The sequence below is a fragment of the Arachis ipaensis genome, chromosome B5 (genome assembly GCF_059453495.1).
Source record: "Arachis ipaensis isolate K30076 ecotype BB chromosome B5, ASM5945349v1, whole genome shotgun sequence".
Classification (NCBI taxonomy): Eukaryota; Viridiplantae; Streptophyta; class Magnoliopsida; order Fabales; family Fabaceae; genus Arachis; species Arachis ipaensis.
In genome coordinates this window covers 131,760,718-131,775,097 of record NC_142440.1, presented here as the reverse complement: position 1 = coordinate 131,775,097, position 14,380 = coordinate 131,760,718, and the positions used below count along the sequence as shown (strand labels likewise).

At 38.3% G+C, this 14,380-nt stretch overlaps 1 protein-coding gene across 1 annotated transcript; it reads left to right on the top strand.

Annotated features, from left to right (window-relative positions):
- The first annotated feature begins 5,837 nt into the window (after positions 1 to 5,837).
- On the top strand, positions 5,838 to 6,544 carry LOC148565814 (uncharacterized). Its single transcript, XM_088487698.1, has 2 exons — positions 5,838 to 6,005; positions 6,083 to 6,544. The coding sequence occupies exons 1-2, from the start codon at positions 5,838 to 5,840 to the stop codon at positions 6,542 to 6,544; spliced, it is 630 nt and encodes a 209-aa protein (XP_088343824.1).
- Positions 6,545 to 14,380: the final 7,836 nt, after the last annotated feature.

Here is a 14,380-nt window from a genome sequence, read left to right as displayed (position 1 = left end):
TTTTTTATTTTCTTACTCAAATTTAAATTTAAATTTAGAATTGATTAACAACTTATTCTTTTTTATTTTAATAAAAAAAATAAATTGGATAGATATAAAATATTCAGCATTTAATAATTTCAATCATTTAAATTTTAATTATCAAAAATTAGATTAAAAATTAATTATAAACTTAATAATTAATAATATATATATTATATTAGTACGTAAATAATAATATCCAACGTATTCATTTTTTTTTACAGAATTAATGTATAATCTATTGAGAATTGATTTATTATCCAAAAAATTTTTCATAAATTTTATAATATGTGAAAATAGTGATCTTAATTTTTATTATTATTTAAGAAATTATTTACAATTTTTTTAATTATGTAATTAACTTATTTAATAACTTTTATTACTACTTTTATACTAAAAAAATATCAATTTATATTATTTACATATTTTTTACTACTAATAAATAAATAAGTATTTACACTATTATACTTATTGTTCTAAATGATGACTTAAGTTACTTATTTTGTATGTTAAATTTATTAAATATTAAGATGAAAATATTGTTCAATAAATTATATAAATAGTCATTATAGAAAAAAAATATATATATCATATATAATAATTCTTGATATATATAGTGTCATGTATATATTAAGATTATCTAATTTAATTGTGTGAGTGATTATTGTTATTTTCACTTTTTCGTTACAGTAGAAAATAATATTTAAAACTAAAAAAGAGATAATTAATTTTTTTAATTTGAATTAAAAAATGTCTTGTAAATATATCTAACTTTTACATATACTAAGTGTTATAATAATAAATAGTATAGTCCAAGATATATTTGGACCTAATAAAACCTCAATGCAAGTAAGATCAACTAAAATCTATTGTTAGGGTCCTAAATCCGATTTAGGTTCATTACCTTAAAGGTTCAATGCAGATGAAGTCCACGCGTCCCCTTTTAAATTGGCTCAGATTGGATTTCCATTGTTAGTTAGATATGGTAATGAGTACTCAGGAGAGCGTGAGAAGTCCCATTCCCATCCCTCACTCCTATTTAAAAAAAAATGACCTCGTTCCTTCTCCGTCATTGTAAGTTCTTATTTAATTACTCCTTAGAGAATGCAGATCTCCTCAGTTATCTACGAATATTTTTTGAAAATTTTTGAAAAAAATTAACACAAAATGACATAATATAATATTCATAAAATAATCAACTCAATATAATTCAATACAATTTATAACATATTCGATATGAAAAATAACATTTCAAAAGGAGAAAACATAATATATTCCAACATAATAACATAACATAATTTTTGGAACGATACTGAGCGACGTAGTAACGAACTTGAGAGGCAGAGAAAGTGAGCCAGAGAGAGAGAGGGGATCGAGACTGAAAAGGAGTCCGAAAGAAAAAAGAAGAATTCGAATTGGAGGCAGAAATTAAGGTTACTAAATTCAAGAAATGGATTGATGTATATATAAATTAGGATAAATTAATAATTTTATATTCGCATATATTTAATAGGTTCCACGGGTACTTATGTTCGTATCCCATTAGGGGTCGTAAACGGAAAAGTCCGCCCTGTCTCGCCAAAAGCTTGCCATCTGACGGGTTGGCCCGCCCCACCTCGCCTAATGGTAGGCTGGCGGGCTCTCATTTTTTTTATAAACCATTAAATATTAAACAATATATATAATTTTTAAATTCACACACATTAAAGTCTTTATAATTATAAATATATAATAAACATAATTATAAACCAAATTTTTTGAAACAAAATAATAAAACCAACATTGTCCAAAGCAAAATAAATATTGTCCAAAATATATAATTAAACATCTTCAAGTTTATAATCAATCAAACATAAAACATAATCCAAAATATAACTTAGAACATCTTCAACTATCATCTTCATCCTCTTGTAGATCAATAACATCATAGAAGTTTGTAAAAAAATGGCACTGACAAAATAAAAGCTTGGCCCAGCAGGAAAGCCCGCCCCGCCCTACAGAAACCTGCCAAAGTCCATGGATTAGGCGGTGCGAGGTAGGCAAGCTTTTTAAGTTTGGCGGTCTCAAATTTTCAACCCAACTCGCCTTTTTGGCGGGTTATGCAGGCCAGCCCGACGGGTTTCGGCCCATTTGCCACCCCTAGTCTCCATCCATTTTCACGTGGTAGGTCGTGAGGATTTTACGAATTTCCATCTAGCCCCCAAAACGGGAGTAATCCCTGCAAATACCCGTTTCGACTGTTTTGTGATCATCTCTATTGCTAGTATTCATTGGTTCGTGATGTGGAACTATTCTAGCCACTTAATAAATTTTCAGATAATCAAAATTTAGGTTATATCATTTTTATAAAGTTACATGTATCCTTGTTATAACAATATTATTAGAAGATAAATGGATAAATACTAAACTATTGTTTGGATATAAGATGGAAAATAAGAGGAAAGAAAATAGAAAGAAAAAAAATGAGAGGAAAGAAAAGTATATTTTTTTGTGTATTGTTTAGATGAAGAAAAAATGAATAGAATGAAAATAGAAGAGATTTTTTTTTTTGCTTGGATGGAAAGGAAAAGTAAGAAGAGAAAAAATTATAATAGAATAAAATTATATTAATATTTTTATATATTATATATAAATTATAATTCAAATGGTAACTCTGTATTTTTATCCATGTTTATACTTCTTCGTCAGTTTTCTTCTCAATTTTGAAGAGAAAAAATTTACATGAGCTCCATATACACTTTTATGTTTTTCATTCAATTAAATAAGTGTTTAATCAAAGAATTTAATATTTATATAATAATATGACAAAATAAATTAAAGTTTGAGTTTAACCATAGTAAGCTCTCAAGTTTAAATTTTCATAAATTAATTTATTTTTGTTAAAGTGAGTTCCGCAATAAAAAATTCATATATTAAAGTAGAAAATAATTTTTTTATAAATACAAAATTAAAAAAATTATTCTTAAAAGTTGAATATGCAGATAAAAAAATAAATTATAACTTGTGAAAATGATCTCTAAAATTTATTACAATAAATAATAAAACTGTAAAAGTCATGTATCTATATAAATTAAATTATATTAAATAATAAGATATTTAGATATTTAATCAACGTAATTAATTAGTTTATAACTGATTTGATTTAATAATTTAAAAAATTGAATAACCTTTTTTAGAAATATGCCAATCTAAATAATATAAATTGAAGATAAGAAAAATATAACTAAATTATATAATACAATATAATATTCCTAAAAAATTATTTTATAGCAGATCTAATGTCAAGATATTTATCATCATCTGTGGTATAATCTAATTTCACAATTACTTAAACGTTGTTTTTATGAAAAAATCGCATTATTTATTTTTAAAAAATTAATATTTACTCAATATTATAATTTAAATAGAATATAAAATAGATACTAAACTAATTTCTTTTAATAATTACTCAATCACAAATATTCATCAAGGATATGAGATTTAAGAGCATATAAAGTAAATATAATACCTACAACTTTTACACTTCCACGATAAGATGATTATCATAAGTTTTTTTTTTAACATAAATTAAATAGAACAACATATAATAATAAAGAAACAATCAAATCCAGAAAATTATAGAACACCTATCATACACTACGACTGTTAGTAATAAAAAGCTTTAACTATTTATTCTTTTATTAGCTATCTTTTTATCTACTCTGCACTTCATTTATGAATATGTTAAGGACTAAACCTATGTTTCAACCTTTCAAAATTCCATATATTCTTGCCAAACACAACATTATCATGCTTTTTTTTTTATAAAAACCATTGAATGAAAAAACCGTTGGTAAAAAGATGAAGTTCTCTTATAATATGTATGACTTTTTATGATAATTGATCTTGCCTGGGAAATAGATCGGCTTGAACGTCCGTCTCTCAGAATCCGAGTTCCTTATGTTCGTTGTAGGTGTGGGAGCACGAGCAATACAAAGGGGGGGTGGAGTGTACTTACAAAGGCACTCCAATGCTTAAGTCAGTATGGTGTTAAGTTCAGAATTGTCCTTCAAAAAGATACTTTACCTTTCCTTTATAGATATTTCTTCGTCCGTTACATTCTGGGTGATAAATTGTCGGTTTCTGTGATGATTGATTTCGTAACCGACTTTATCATACCGTTTGAGACGTCGGTTATGATAAGAGTATTGATGTCACCGAGTTATAGCTCATAAGGGCCGAGCAATAACGGCAAATGACGAGTTATGGTGGCTGCCAGTAACGGTTATGAGGCCGAGTTATAGCTCGTATTTATGGTGACCATATCACAGCCCCCAAGCTTAGCCTGAGGAAAGTTTTTTAATGAAGCAGGTTGAGCTTTTGTGATGAGTTATAACTCGATAAAGTGGATTACTGAGTGAGCCCCCAGTTCAACGTACTTCATTAAATCAACTTTCTATTTGTGCGACGTGGGAAATCGTGCGTGCTTTTTATTGAGGAGAGAGAATGAGTGGTAGCTTCATTAATATTTTGATGGTTTCCAATGCTCCTTTCGCCGTTTGATGTGACTGAGGGAAGGGTGATATTTGGAACGTTTTTATTTGTGATTAATTATTTCTACTGATTTGGAATTTGGGCGTTTTGGTTTTCTGCTTCTTGTGTGAAGAATGAGCAAGAGAGGTATGGTCATGTCTGTGTTCTTCTAATTTCTTTCTTCCCTCATTTTTTGTATTTCTTGGTTGCATGTTTGTTTACTGTTTCTGATGGGATTTGAGAAGGAAAAGAAAGTTGGAATAGATTGGTCTTATGACTGGGTTGGGGATGATGTGAGGTCTCGGGTGTCATTGTTCTGTGATGAAGCTGCTGCTAAGGAGGTGGATGCTAGTAGGGTAGTGAGGCAGAATTCTGGAGTTGGGGTTGAGTTACTGCCCTATAGTGTTAATGATAGGGTTTATCACCGGGGTAGAGGCTTTGAATTTTTCTATATGCACAGCTGCGTTCTTGAAGAGTTGAGAGTTAGATTACCCTTCACTGATTTCGAATGTCAGGTCTTGAGGCAGTTAAACTGCGCTCCGTCGCAGCTTCATCCAAATGGATAGGCGTTTCTTCGTTCTTTTAAAATTTTAATGGAGTTTCTGGAAGAGGTGCCATCTGTTGACCTTTTCTTTTCGTTATTTCAAGCCAAAGGGGTGTGGAAAGGTGGTTGGATAAATTTCAATAGCACCCCTGGTTTTGGCATTTTCAAATTGTACAAATCTTCTTTCAAAGATTTTAAAGAGATGTATTTAAAGGTTAGGGGTCTGGAAAAAGATTTTCTGTTTTTCATAGATGAGAATCTGGCTGAGAAGTTTCCATTGTATTGGTGCTCGGAACCTCAAAATATACTCGGACCTGAAGTTATCTCTCCGAGAAATGTTTGTTTGATTGAGTTTCTTGTTGAAAATATCGGTCGGGGAGACCTGATTTCAATGTATGAGCTTCTGAAGTGGGAGCAGGATAAAGATGTTGTGGTAGCCTATTTGGGTGAGTTATAGGGTTGTTTCTAAGGTGTTTATTGGTTTTCATCATATTTCTGATGTTGTTTGTTTTTTGCAGGTGGTAAATACCCTGGTGTTTCAGCTGCGTCTCTGAGGACGCGTTTCAAAAATAAGAATCTGGAGAAGGAGGTATCGTCATCTAATGCTGAGAAAGTTGTTGGGACTGGCGAGGTTACTCAGCCTCGTCAAGGTCGGAGGAAGGTGATTGCAAAGAAGAGAAGGAAGTCCGACCTTGTTGAGTTGTCCGATGATTCTGATGAAAAGGAGTTAGGGGTTCCTCTGGAAGAGATACAGGCTTTTATGGGTAATCAAAAAAGGCTTCATGAAATTTCTGAACAAAGTGAGGCATTTTCGGTGTGGAAAAAGGAATATCCCTATATGGCTGTGGTGGACGAGTATTGCCAATCGTCGGCTGATGTTTCTCTTGCAAAGGAGGTTGGAGACATGGCTATTGGGCAGTATATGCAGGTAATAGCTGACTGTTGTTTCTTTATTTTTCTTTTTCTTTGGGAGTCTTATGAATTTTGGTTTATTTCTTTCTCTAGGTTGTTGGCCTGCGCCTTGCAAGTCTTAGGCGTAGCCAAGAGTTGAAGTATAAGAGAGTTGCTACGGAAAGAGGAGAGGTTTCTGTTTTGAAGGAGGAGTTGGTTAAGAGTAAGAGTGCTGCTGCTGAGCTTCAAGCGCGTTTGACTGAGACCGAGAAGTTGTTGAAGGAGACTAAAGAAAGTTATGTTAAGGATGTGGAAGATTTGAAGAAAAAAGAAAGTGATCTGGCGAACATGCAAACTCGGCTTATTGAGGTTACTGCTCAATTTAAGGATATGGAGAAGAAAAAGGCGGATGAGATATTGGATTCTTTTGTTGAAGGTTTTGAAAGGGCAAGGTTGCAGGTAAAGTTTTTGGTACCAGATGCCGATCTCTCTGGTATGGATCCTGGAAAGATAGTGCGAGATGGTCAGCTGATCGAAGATGATGGGGACACAGAAGATGAAGCCGATAATGCTTGATGTGTTTGTTAGAAACTTGTTTAAATTTGTTTTGCATATGTAATAGTTAGTTCGTGTGTTTTGAACTTTGTTGAATTGACTTGTTTGAATTTTGAATGTGATGCTTTTTGTAAAAGCTGTTTGCGATTGTTCGGAAAGTGTTCCGAGTTTATTGGCCTTGTGGCTGATGATGTTATTTGATAATGGCAGGTTGTAGCTTAGACGAGTATTAGCGTTTGTTTGAGCTGTATTGATAGAGTTATATTTGATTGATAATATCATCCGTACAGTTATTTGATAAAGAATAAGATAATATTCGTCTCCTATATATTCGGAGTCCTTTTGAACCTTTTAAATACAAAGGTGCAGGTAGGCTAGCCTCGTTAAAACCTCTCCAAGCAAAACCCTTTGGAAAAAATCTTGGTAGTAGGAAAAAGAGTACAAGCCTGTCCCTGCCTTTTAACTATAAAATTTCTTTAGGGAAGATACATTCCAAGTATTGGGTAGTAGTTTACCATCTATTGATTCGAGTTTGTATGCTCCATTGCCGAGTACTTCTGGTATTTGGTATGGACCGTCCCAGTTTGCTGCGAGCTTTCCATGCGAGGTTTGTTTCCGAGCAGTTTCTGTTTTCCGAAGTACTAAGTCTCCTTGCATGAAGGATTTGCTTTTAACGGCTTTGTTGTATTGGCGAGCTATTGCTTGTTGTGCTGCTCGTTGCCTTAATGTTGCGATGTCTCTGACTTCTTCGATGGTATCGAGTTCGGTTCTCCGAGCTTCCTCTTGATTTCCGACTTGTGTTCTAAATGAGCTTTGGGAGATTTCCAGGGGTATCATAGCCTCGGAGCCATATACAAGTCTGAACGGTGTTTCCCTTGTTGATGTTTGTGGGGTGGTGTTATATCCCCAAAGGACTTCAGGTATAAGCTCGGCCCAGAACCCTTTGGCATCATCTAGCTTCTTTTTAAGTGCGTGTAGAATTACCTTATTTGCTGCCTCGGCGAGTCCATTTGTTTGAGGATGTTCGACCGAGGCGAAATGCTCTTTTATTTTGAGGTTCTGCAAAAAAGATTGAAATTTCTGATCGGCGAACTGGCGACCATTGTCAGTTATGATATGTTGAGGTATGCCGAAATGGCAAACAATGTATTTCCAAACGAACGAAATCATTTGCTGGGATGCGATTTTTGCCAAAGGTTGGATTTCTACCCATTTGGAGAAATAATCAATGCCAACAATAAGAAATTTTACCTGGCCCGGTGCCGTAGGGAACGGACCGAGTATTTCTAAATCCCATTGGTTAAATGGCCAGCTGATATCTGAATGATGTAATTGCTCTGCTGGTATGTGTATCAGTGGTGCGTGTCTTTGGCAGTTGTTGCATGATCGGATTTTTTGTTGGTTGTCGTGCTTTAAAGTAGGCCAGAAAAATCCAGCTCGGAGGACCTTTGATGCTAAGCTCCGAGCACCTGTGTGTGTGCCACAGATTCCTTCATGTGCCTCAGCTAAGGCTATCTCAGCTTCCGAGTTGTTAAGGCATTTGAGTAGAGGTCGAGTATAACCTCGTCGATACAGTGTTCCATTGAATATTGTGAAAGAAGATGCTTGCCGTCGGAACTTTTTATTGTTTTCGACCCCTTCTGGTATATTACCTGTTTTTAAATAGTGTATAAAGTCGTCCCTCCAATCCTTTACCTGTGTAACACTTAACACATTGGTCAGAGTAACAGTGGGTGATGTTATTGTAAACTGTTGCAGTGTAGATAACTCGGACTGTGTACTGCCGAGTTTAGATAAGATATCTGCCCTTTGATTTTGTTCGCGTGGTATATGTTCTGTTCATACCCGGTGCCGAACTGTCAGAACTGGGATGTTCAGTGGCGAAGCGACCGACCTGTTCAGGTCAAGCGGACCGACTTCTTTACGAAGAACTCGGCCAAATCGACAGCAAAGCCCAATAAAAGGGCCCAAATAGAGGAACACGACCCAGAATCCAAAGGCAATCCCGGCCTATAGAGATAAAGGCGGTTCCCTTGAAGATAAGCTGACTTCACTCAAGATAAGATAGGATAAGATAAGATAACTAACTTATCTTCTCAGAAAGGTCAGCCCACGCTACTATAAATACACTGGAGCACCCAGGTATAACTCATACTCGGAAAAGATCTGCAAAGAGAGGTACGGCGACGACGAGAACTAGAAGAAAAATTACAGCAATTAGAGGCCGACCTCAAAATGAAAGCTCCTCGGACCACTCCTGAGGAAACTTCACGCAAAGAACAGGACCCATTCACCAGGGAAATTATGAAGACCAAAATTCCAAAAGATTTCAAGCTTCCGGATATGGTTTTGTACGATGGCACCACAGATCCCAACCACCATCTTAGCAATTTCAGAAGCAGGATGTACCTTACCGATGCCTCAGATGCCGTTCGCTGCAAAGCTTTCCCAACAACTCTCACAAAAACGGCGATCAGATGGTTTGACAACTTACCTCCGAAGTCCATCTCAAACTTCGACGACCTGGCCAAAAAGTTCCTGGCAAGATTCTCCATCCAGAAAGATAAGGCCAAGCACGCACCCAGCTTACTAGGGATCAAGCAAGGAGATCGGGAGAGCCTCCGCAACTACATGGAAAGATCCAACAAAACATGCATGGACATACAAAGTCTACCGACAGAGGCCGCCATCATGGGGCTTATCAATGGCTTACGAGAGGGACCTTTCAGCCAATCCATATCAAAAAAATATCCTACCTCCTTAGACGAAGTACAGGAACGGGCAGAAAAATACATCAACATGGAAGAGAACGCTCGGCTGGGAGAAACCTCAAAATCTGGAACCTCCTACCGAGACAAAGACAAGGACTCCAAAAGGAAAGAAGATCGACAGGGTGAAAAAATCAAAAAGTACCACAACTACACTCCTCTCAAAGCATCCCTGGTCGACGTATACAAAGAAGTCTGCCATACAGAAAAGATTCTCCCAGCACGACCACTCAAAGGCAAAAGGGGAGGAAGAAATCGGAAGGAATATTGTGAATACCATCGAATTCGAGGGCACTCTACCAACGAATGCTTCGACTTGAAAAACATCATAGAAAAATTGGTAAGAGAAGGAAAATTAGATCGATTCCTGGCCACCCGGGATGATGACCAAAGAAAAAGATGGAGAGACGAAGATGATGGACGAACTGAACGGTCACCTCGGACACCAGAAAGACACGTCCACATGATACATGGCGGATTCGTAGGAGGTGGGATCTCCAAATCATCCCGAAAGAGATATCTCAAAGAATTATACCACATTGAGGGAAAGGAGGAAGCACCCGACATCCCGGCGATAACATTTACTAAAGAGGACGCATCCGGCATCATTCCGGGACACGACGATCCCATGGTCATCACAATTATACTGGCAAATGCCAATCTACACCGCACACTAGTGGACCAAGGAAGTTCTGCCGACATCTTATTCAAGACAGCTTTCGACAAACTCGGCTTAGACGAAAGGGAACTTAGAGCATACCCGAACAATCTGTTTGGACTAGGAGACACCCCGATACAACCGTTGGGATACGTATCGCTACACACTACTTTTGGAAAAGGGAACCAATCTAGGACCCTCAAAATAGACTACATTGTAGTCGACGTAAGTTCAGCCTACAATGCTCTCATAGGTCGGACAACACTCAATCAACTCGGCGCAATAGTCTCAACCCCACATCTATGCATGAAATTCCCAACTACAGAGGGGATAGCCACGGTAAAAGCAGATCAAAGGATGGCACGTCGCTATTATAACGAGAGCTTAAACCTCAAAGGAAGAGGAGAAGAGTTTCATACAATTGAGCTTGGCGGAGCTCAGCGTCGAGAGGAACTCCGTCCACACCCAGAAGGTGAGATAGAGAAGGTTCAGATTGGAGACACCTCGGATAAAACAACTAATATCGGCACGGTCCTAAGCGGAGACTCAAAAAACTCACTGATACAATTCCTGCGAGATAATGTCGACCTCTTCGCATGGAAAGCAGCAGACATGCCAGGCATAGACCCTAAGTTAATGTGCCACAAGTTGGCGGTCTATCCAGGATCTCGGCCGGTGCAGCAGAAGCGAAGAAAACTCGGATCAGAACGATCCCGAGCTGTGGAAGAACAAGTACAAACGCTACTGGAGGCAGGATTCATAAGAGAAGTCAAGTACCCACTATGGCTAGCCAACGTCGTTTTGGTGAAAAAATCAAACGGGAAGTGGCGCATGTGTACCGATTACACCGATCTCAACAAAGCCTGCCCAAAAGATCCATATCCACTCCCAAGTATTGACGCTCTGGTAGATGCTTCCTCCGAATATAGATACCTATCGTTTATGGACGCCTATTCAGGATACAACCAAATCCCCATGTATCCACCAGATCAAGAAAAAACATCGTTCTTAACACCAAAGGCGAACTACTGCTACATCGTGATGCCTTTCGGTCTCAAGAACGCGGGAGCTACTTATCAAAGGCTAATGAATAAAGTCTTCTCTGCTCACATCGGGAAAATCATGGAAGTCTATGTGGATGACATGTTGATAAAAACATAAAACGAAAATACATTACTGTTCGACCTGTCCCAAGTATTCGACACTATAAGGAAACATGACATGCGACTCAACCCCGCAAAATGCACCTTCGCAGTTGAAGCAAGCAAATTCTTGGGTTTCATGCTCACACAAAGGGGAATTGAGGCAAATCCAGACAAATGTCAAGCTATACTCAACATGAAGAGCCCAACCTGTGTCAAAGAGGTACAGCAACTCAACGGGAGATTGGCCGCCCTATCCCGATTCTTAGCAGGAGCTGCGATAAGATCTCTCCCCTTCTATGCTACTTTAAGAAAGGGAAAACAGTTCGAATGGACGACAGAATGTGAGCAAGCTTTCCGGGACTTCAAGGAGTTCTTAGGACAGCCACCTATCCTATCTCGACCACAAGAAGGAGAACCACTTATATTATATCTCGCGGTAGGAAGCCGAGCGATAGCCTCAGCACTAGTCAGAGAAGACGAAAATGGGCAACAACCCGTCTACTTCATTAGCAAAGCACTACAGGGATCTGAGCTGAATTACCAGAAAATAGAAAAATTTGCATATACCCTCATCCTAACATCTCGACGACTCCGCCCTTACTTTCAGGCTCATACCATTAAGGTCAGAACTAACCAACCCATAAAAGGAATACTGCAGAAAACAGATTTAGCAGGCAGAATCCTACAATGGGCAGTCGAGTTATCAGAGTTCGACCTCTAATATGAAGCTCGGACGGCCATCAAGTCACAATATCTGGCCGACTTCATCGCAGAATTCACAGATACCCCGGAAACTCCCATAGAATGGAATCTCTACGTGGATGGCTCCTCAAATAAAACTGGAAGCGGCGCAGGCGTGATAATAGAAAGCAACCAAGGAACCCAAGTTGAGCTCTCCCTCAAGTTCGGGTTCCCGGCCTCCAATAACCAGGCAGAATATGAAGCACTGTTAGCTGGTTTGAAGCTGGCTAAAGAGGTCGGAGCTCAAAAACTCAACATTTACAGCGATTCACAAGTAGTCACATCACGAAAAACGGGGAGCTACCAAGCCAAAGATCCCACCATGAAAAAATATTTGGATAAAACCAAGGAACTGCTCGGACAAGTTGGGGAATATATAATCTGCCACATACCCCGCGAATGAAATGCCCGAGCTGATACACTCTCAAAACTAGCCAGCACCAAACCAGGGGGCAACAATAGAAGCCTCATCCAGGAAATGTTGCAAAACCCATCAATCTCAGAAGAGGAACAAGTCCTGGCCATAACAAGTCAGGACCAAGGATGGATGACCCCCATAATCAACTACCTCAAAGAAGGAACACTCCCCGCAGAAGAAAAGGAGGCAAAGAAGTTAAAAAGGGAGGCACAGTACTACACCATCATAAACAACATACTATACAAAAGAGGAATCTCAATACCTTTACTAAAATGCGTACCGACCTCCAACACAAAGGAAGTGCTAGAAGAAATACATAGCGGCATTTGTGGCAATCATCTCGGAGCGCGAGCTCTCGCCAAAAAAGTACTCTGGGCAGGATTCTATTGGCCAACTTTACAAAAAGAAGCCACATAATTTGTAAAGACATGTCCACCATGCCAAAAATATGCCAACTTTCACATCGCCCCGCCAGAAGAGCTCATCAGCGTGACTTCACCTTGGCCGTTTGCAAAATGGGGACTCGATCTTCTCGGCCCGTTCCCACAGGGATCAGGACAAGTTAAATTTTTCATAGTGGGAGTAGATTACTTTACAAAGTGGATTGAGGCAGAACCCCTAGCCAACGCCACCGCTCAAAGAAGCCGGAAATTCTTATATCGAAACATTGTCACAAGGTTCGGGGTTCCATACTCAATAACCACAGACAATGGCACCCAATTCACAGATGTAGGCTTCAGAAAACTAGTAGCCGACTTGAATATAAAGCACCAATACACCTCCGTCGAACATCCACAAGCCAACGGACAAGCCGAAGCTGCTAACAAAGTCATATTAGCTGGATTGAAACGGAGATTACAAGATGCAAAGGGAGCCTGGGCAGAAGAGCTCCCACAGGTCCTGTGGGCATATCGAACAACGCCACATTCCACCACGAAGGAATCCCCCTTCCGATTAGCATACGGAACAGAGGCGATGATTCCAATAGAGATTGAGGAAGGGTCGTCCAGAGTAGTTCACTATAATGAGGAAGCAAACTTCCAACTTCAGAGAGAAGAGCTCGACTTGTTACCCGAAATCCAAGAAAGAGCTAGAATCAGGGAAGAAGCTCTAAAACGCCGAATGGCCTCCAGATATAATCAAAAGGTAGTGCCGAGAAGTTTCACAGAAAATGATCTCATTCTAATCCGAAATGATATCGGAACAACTCGACCAGGAGAGGGAAAGCTGGCAGCAAACTGGAAAGGACCCTACCGAGTTATAGAAGTACTTGGAAAGGGCTACTACAGACTGTCCGAACTCGACGGACGAGAGCTTCCCAGCTCATGGCACGCCTGCAACCTCAGAAGGTACTACAGTTAGAAAAAAGTATATAAAAGATCTCATCATTGGATGCACTCTTTTTCCTGAAAAGGTTTTTTAATGAGGCACCAAGTTGAGACTCAGACAATCCTATATGTATATATTTCTACCTTTACTTTTAATAAAATATATTTGAGATATTCTACAAAGATTTCAAGACGCATTAATTTGAAGCATTCATCGTCCGATTATAAAGCGACAGATCGGCAGAAAATGAAAAACAATTTCACTGCACGATCACGGTAAAGACAAACCGTCCGATAAAGGTGAAAACGCGATTCACCCAAAGGACGATCTAGAGATGACAACCACTTTCTACAAATCGGCAAAGATGAACACAGAATAATGCAAGAAGTTATCAAAAGTGATCTAAAAAAGAACCTGACGAGGTCTTACGGATCGCTAAAATAATAACTTTATGACTGGCCGACGTAGAGAAGTCGGACCAAGTCAACCCAAGTTATAAGTAAACCCTGGAAAGAGGTCTGGCCAACCCTATTAAAGAGGATTACTTTAACTTAGAAGGGCCCGACATGACAAAGTCGGACTCCTACTACTAAAAGTTATCAAAGTAGTCCCTGAAAGAGATCTGACAAAGATCCAAGAAAGAGGACTACAAATAACTTAAAAGGAGACCGATATAACCAAGTCGGACTCCTACTACTACTAAAAGTTATCAAAGTAGTCCCTGAAAGAGATCTGATAAAGATCCAAGAAAGAGGACTACAAATAACTTAAAGGAGACCGATATAACCAAGTCGGACT

Excerpts from the sequence above, each read along its gene's own strand:
- LOC148565814 (XM_088487698.1), top strand. The coding sequence starts at position 5,838 with ATGGGTAATCAAAAAAGGCTTCATGAAATTTCTGAACAAAGTGAGGCA. Across the intron at positions 6,006-6,082 it reads CTATTGGGCAGTATATGCAG|GTTGTTGGCCTGCGCCTTGC; the intron begins GTAATAGCTGAC and ends TTCTTTCTCTAG.